The sequence below is a fragment of the Thermobia domestica genome, chromosome 11, assembly GCF_964235325.1.
Source record: "Thermobia domestica chromosome 11, izTheDome1.hap1.1, whole genome shotgun sequence".
Lineage (NCBI taxonomy): Eukaryota > Metazoa > Arthropoda > Insecta > Zygentoma > Lepismatidae > Thermobia > Thermobia domestica.
Window position 1 is genome coordinate 124,177,440 of NC_137464.1, and position 6,606 is coordinate 124,184,045.

Sequence of the window (6,606 nt, forward strand, 5' to 3'; positions counted from 1 at the left end):
TGTTACCGACACTATGCCGTCCAGTACGGCCATGGCAACCGATTACAAAGCGATCTGACGCAAATCCAAGAAAACAACCAATAACAAAAGAACATCATCGCAATGCTCTGATAACAGGAGAATGCTTCAATCAATTGATTTTCGCTTGCTTTCAGTTGTGGGGTAGAGATAAGTATACTATTGTCTATGATCCCAAATCCTTCAGCTTTCGCAAAAGTACGAAGTCATGCAATTATGTATTTTCTTTACAGAGTGCGAGAATCGATATATCAACATAAAAGAATAATAATTAAAATTCTCCGCAGCGGCGATAACTTTAAGAGTTTACTTGTAACAGTCAGTTACAGGCTGTTAAAAATTAACTAAAAAAATAGTGATGGGTGGCCGCAGCCCAGAGCGGATTCCATCGCGGTAGAACTTGGTGGGCAGTGAAGTGAAGAAGGTATGAAGTGCGTTTTGCACATCTACTAGCGATTTGAACTGGCGTCCTCTAAGGTGATTATCCAATGAATGGAATAGGTTATAATCGGACGATACAATATCCGGGGAGTATGGCGGATGCAATAGTGTTTCTCATTCAAGGCGTAGAATGGTGTTCCTGTCATCCTAGCCACTTGGGGCTTAGCGTTGTCCTGTAACAGGAGGACCCCTTTGTGATTCAGAAGTGCTGGCTTCAGAGTTTTGAGTTTTTTCTTGAACACGGCTCAACTGCTGACAGTACACAGTTCCATTGATGCTCTGACCAGTTGATAGCAGTTTCCGATGCACGATGCCGGGAGAAGTCCACCAAACACACAGGAGGACTTTCTTCTAGAGCAGTGCTGGCTTTTTTTTTTTTTTTTTTTTTTGAACCGGTTCATTGGATGCTTACCAATAATGACGGCGTCACGAAGCTTCCTATAGGACCTACTTCTCATCACGTCAACAGCCTGTTCAGAAATTGCTCCTTTCTCAGACGAGACAGCAAAGAAAACAAGTGTCTGTTCCCCCATTGCCTCCTGGCGCGGAACAAGTTTTGTGGGACCCATCCACTCAACTTGTAGTGCTTCCCAAGTTGATGGAGGTGCTGTCAAATGGTTTCTCCAATCACACTGAATTGTAGTCCCAGTTCCTTACATGTATAGCCACAGTTCACCTCAATTGCTGCCTGAAGATCTTCATTTTGTACATGTGTTAGTCTTCCGGCATGTGGTGCGTCTTCGAGTGATTCGTCACCGTCATGAAACTTGTTAAACTACCGCTGCACTGTCTGCGTAGTCACGACATCCTCATCAAAGGCCTGGCATATTTTCCGCCCCGCTGCAGCGGCGTTTGACCACAGTTTGAACTCGTACAGCATACACGCCCTTATGATGCTCTCTGGAGGTCTCATGTTCACTCTGTCCTTACGCAAGTTCACAGTGTAACTGAACTGCCACAACCAGGTAGTATGTTGGATATACTCACACCAACAACTGACCTTCGCCTTATCTCTATTCGCTTTCAACTCACGGTGAGGGCCAATGGAACGCAGACCTTCTCAAAAAGCGACAGAACTTTCTTGGTTACCTTTATATAATGAATAATGTACATTAATGTAATTACAATTTAATGTTGATCAAGCACCTTAACGTTTAGCAGCCTCACCTTTAAAACATGTTTTCCTAAGTCCTATTTCCAATTAGACTATACCTTCAATATTACAGAAAATATTATAATTGAATAAAAATTAATATTTATTAACTATTTTTTGTATAGTTCCAGATGATGCATAGTTGGCCATTTTACATTAAAACATAACAACAACAGAATACATTTTAAAAGTACTGTTTCTATTTCAAAACCTCAAATACCTAGGTAATAGGACAAGTTCTGGCATACGTATATCCTTGCACTATGCTCGAATGGAACGAAAGGAAGGATACGAAATATTCATAACAGAAGGTTTAATACTAGAATTAAGTGCATGATGAATTGTTAAATCTGTTCACAAAGTGTCAAATAGGCTGACATACATATAACGCAAATTATGAGCTTTGCAGTTTTAATATCTTACAAATTTCTATTTCAGAGAATGTAATGTTTTGAAGACTCATAGTCTCCTTTAATAGGAGGGAAGGAACACAGACAAAGACAAGTGATTCCAGTAAGATGTATGGAACCTAGAAGGTTAAAGTATTGTTGGATCTGGGTAAAAACTCTTGTTATGGCTTCTACATCCGAAATAATCTCATTACTTCAAGGTCAAAAGACTTATGATATTTCATAAATTTAATTTTTAAACCTTATTAAAGAAATGAATCCAAATAAGAAACAGACACCTATAGATAATAGGCATTCTAAAGATGAATCTGCACAATTTAGTTCGCCCAGATTATTGCAGTACGAAGAAGATAATTCGCAGTTTGGAACATCAAGAATATCATCTCGGAATGGCGCAAGTATTTTACAGCCTTCAGGCCTAAGTGCAACACCTGTAGCGGAAACTGTAATAAAATATTTTCGGAAACAGGCGCTAATTGATATGCCTTCAAATTGGTTGGAAACTATTATAGATCATTCTAGTATACCACAATCTAATCGAGTTAGTGATGCAGCGCACATTACTACATCTCAGTCTGGATCTAAATATGTTGCAAACCCTCAAGCAGGCACGTCAAATAGGAATTTCTCAACCTCTTTATCCTCCAATGTAATACCCAATACATCCAACTCATTAACTGCCTCACCACCAAACAGAACTCGTATCAAAATGCTCAAGGAAAGAGATATAAATTCTCTACAAAATAGTATTATTAAACTCCTGGGTTCAGATGCATACAAACCTATGTTGACAGAAAATAGTAATGGTGGATTTTCTAAGATAAACCATCTAGTAAGGCCTGAAGAAGTTCAAATATATGATGTACCATATGTTACAGGAGAAATAAATAGGTTAACAACACTACCAAATCGTTTACAGAACTGGAGATTGATTGCAGCTGTAGTTTTTGTTATAGCCTTGTTGCTACTAAAAGGTTACTGTTGGATAACCGAAAACTTATCTAAGTCCTCTGTGGATGAATTGTTTTTCGTGGAAGACCCAAATGTAAATAAATATTAAACTTCGTCTAACGACATCAAACAGAAAATTTGAGATCACGTAAATTCAATGTATGTGACACTGAGAGTAACAACTAAATGTTTTATATTATTTAATATTAAATCCTAGCTCACTTGATTGATCATTTGGAAAACAATTAAGCTGTAATATAATTCTGTAGCTTAAGACATTAAGAATAATAGCAGTAAATAACATATTTTACTATTTCCGGTATTTGAATTTCTCAAATTGTTTGCTTTCAACATTTTAAATCATTTTAAGCTAAAACATAAGGATGAATACTACGAGAACAACAAAAATTATTGTAAAGTAAATTATAGTACTTTGTATTTTATGTTTACCAGGCATGGAGAAAGTTATACAACATAAGGTGCAAAAACAAAGAAAATTTTATGTCTGTGTATAATCTATATACTTTTGCAAAGTATCAATAATTACTTGTATTATAGATCTATATAGACATATACAATTTGTATACGACTATGAAACAAAATATGGATGGAATGAAGACATGTTGTACCAAAGTCGACTTATTTTAATAGTCATTATTTTACTGTAGCATTGAATAATATACGCGAATCACACGAACTATACGGACACAGAAAAATCGGAAACACTGATTTGAATAGGATTGTATCGTAGTTTGGTTTGATTATTTGTCTATCGAAGTTTAGCGTTCTTTTCAGCTGCATGGCTATGGAAGACGCAAAACTATTTTTAACATGCATCCTAGAATATCCCTTACAAATCGGAACTTGAAAATTCCAAGAAAAAAGATAATTACTAGACTAGCAGAGACGAGGGGGAAAAAAGTCGGTAAGTACTCCTTACTCTTGCTGCTTGTTTGATATTCGATTCTATTTATTCTTGTTTTAACTGTCAACTCATGCAGGAGACTGTTGTCCTTTCGTTTGATTTACATTCCGCAGTCAGTGTTTACAGCGAGTAAGTGTTTACTGACTTGAGAATGTAGATCAAACGCAAGGAGTACTTATGGACTTTTTTTTTTTTTTTTTTTTTTTGTCAAGGATGCATTTTGACTTTCCTCGCCTTCTGCTGATAGCGGCATTCTTCACCAGTGTTGCTGTGGGTGTGATAAGACATTGTTACAACAAGAGGAAAGAAACGAGTTTGAGAGCCTTGACTGGATTAACCATTCATCCTACTTTATTTTACTTCACAACAGCGAATTTCTAGTAGATTTTATGAACAAAACACCTCCTAGAGTATGACGTCATTCCTTAATACTTTGACTTCTTTCTGCTCAAAAAACACAAAACGCGCTTTATTGTGTGTTATGGCATACTAAAGAACTAACTATTCCCAAAATTTCAGATTTTTTAATCCAGGCCCATTGGAGATATTGGACAGCGAAACATGATAAATTGGCACAATTCTCCAATCTTACGATTATTTTCAGGCCTTTGGGAGCAGCTAGAGGTCTGTAAATTTTTGTGTATTAACTTATGACCCCGAACTACATGCAGACACAAATTCAGACAACTACGTCAGTTGTTTCCTTTTCCCAACCATGTCTTCAATGTCCAAAGGTGTTGCTACTTTAGACCCTGATTTCACTTCCTTCAAGTCATTTTAGGCAAAAATGCTAAAAGATTAAAGTTTTAGCTCTATACGAGTTGGAGACGTCCAGCAATTTTGGAGAACAAATACATGCTGAAAATTCAAAACAACGTAAACGCCTAAAATCGAAAAAACGCAAAATAACGGCAGCCGCTGCGTCGCCATGGGCATGAAAAAATTAGATTTTTTTGGAAAGGTCGAGAGGCAATTTTTCTTCTTTCTCGATAACTTTCCATGGATTGACCCTATTTACAAGTGGAAGAACCTGACCAGCTTCTAAGAATTGTTGTTGACAAGAGGTTACATTTTATATAATGTAATTCTTAATCAAGAATGTGAGTTGTAGAAAGGTTCCTAAACAAAATAAATGAAAGATCATATGTTGAAGAAAAGAAAAATATAGTTTTCCCCATGATATCGTTTGTTGCTAGCTTTTAATAATAGTGGTATTTTCTTATTTCGATTAAAATAATGATGCCTTATTCGAACGTCTTATTACTTACATATTTGAACACATTTTGAATGGATTTTTATTTGCAATGTGGAAAAACTCCTTATTCGTATTAAAATAGTAGTAAGTGGTAAAGTACAATGATATATAACATATTGTATGAGAAAACATAAAAGGAAATATTAAAATTTTGTAGACAGTATCACGCACTGGAAGATTCAATTTGTCTCAAGCGTTGCAGGTTAACATCTTTTTTAATGATGTGATGTGAAGCATTCTAACACCTTTTTTGTTTCAATATCAAACGTAAATTTACCCTCATGTATCTTCAATTGACCTTTAGTAACTTGATGTTAATACTGTCATGTGCTGCGTGTCGTTGTTATCGATTCAGTGCAATTGAAGATTGTAATTCTATTATTTGCTTAAATTTTGGATTTAGTTGTAAAGGGAATTGATTCTTGGTGGAAGCAGGACTTTTCTCCTTGTACGAAAGGGGTGCGGAGCAGTTTATGGTTTTGTCAGAAAAGTCTAAAGCTATGGAGATGAAAGTGCGTAATTATTCAATATCTTTGAGATTGATGCAGTTGACCTAACAATGTTATATAGCTTTCTAACCTTTTTTCAAGTGAAAGTCCTATTGGCTGTTTTACACCAAGTCTTTGTAACATGTTGCCGTTAGAATTGTTCTCAAATTCTTGCCACGAAGCATTTCTTCAAATTTGGAAAATAATCATCTGGAAAGTCAAATCACATAAATAAGAGGAATACCTCACTAATTGGAAATCCCAAGGCATTCAATTTAACAACCATAATGTGGAATATGTGACTTTGTCAATGTCGTGCAAAAATTATAATTCCACTACTTTTTCGTTTTATTGATTTCATGTGGCTGTTGTAATATTTTATTATAACACTTGCTATGATACTTGAGGTATGTATTCGACTAACAGAATGCATATTTTTTTCTGTCTATTTGTAAGCATTGTTTAACTAATTCTTATTGAGAAAAACATATTTTTTAAAGTTATTTTAATGTTTATTGACAATTATAAATAGAAACTGTTACGATAAAATTTATTAGTTGATGCAAAATATCAATACTGGATGGTGGTGATGTAGAACCAGCTGTTGTAATATTAAAGACATGTGAGTTCTCTACACTAAGTGATCTCTACAGTTTTGAAATTAATTTCAAGAAAATAAGGCTATCTTTTTCTTTTTATTCGTATCAAGTGATTTAATTATGTCATTCTATTATTGATTAAGAATTCTAAACTAAAGTTAAAGATCACATTAATATTTGAAGATTTATTGAAGAATTATGTGAGAAATATATAAAAGAACGAAAATTTTATAGATTAAAGAACTGTTTTAGTACTCAATTTATACGCCCCTAGCTTTTAAACAGACATTCACTGTCTTCCACATTGATGCAATCAATCGTTTGCATTTTCTTAGCATCGATGTTCAATTATATTAGTACAGTAAC

The 6,606-nt window shown here is 35.0% G+C and overlaps 1 protein-coding gene across 1 annotated transcript in view; it reads left to right on the forward strand.

Moving 5' to 3' along the window:
• The window catches only part of LOC145663658 (uncharacterized), a 14,208-nt gene extending 10,757 nt beyond the window's left edge, over nt 1-3,451 (forward strand). The window contains exon 2 of the mRNA XM_081729759.1: nt 2,051-3,451. Coding sequence (XP_081585885.1) covers nt 2,276-3,082 — 807 coding nt within the window. The 5' untranslated portion in view covers nt 2,051-2,275 and the 3' untranslated portion in view covers nt 3,083-3,451. The remainder of the gene's footprint in view (nt 1-2,050) is intronic.
• Nucleotides 3,452-6,606: the final 3,155 nt, after the last annotated feature.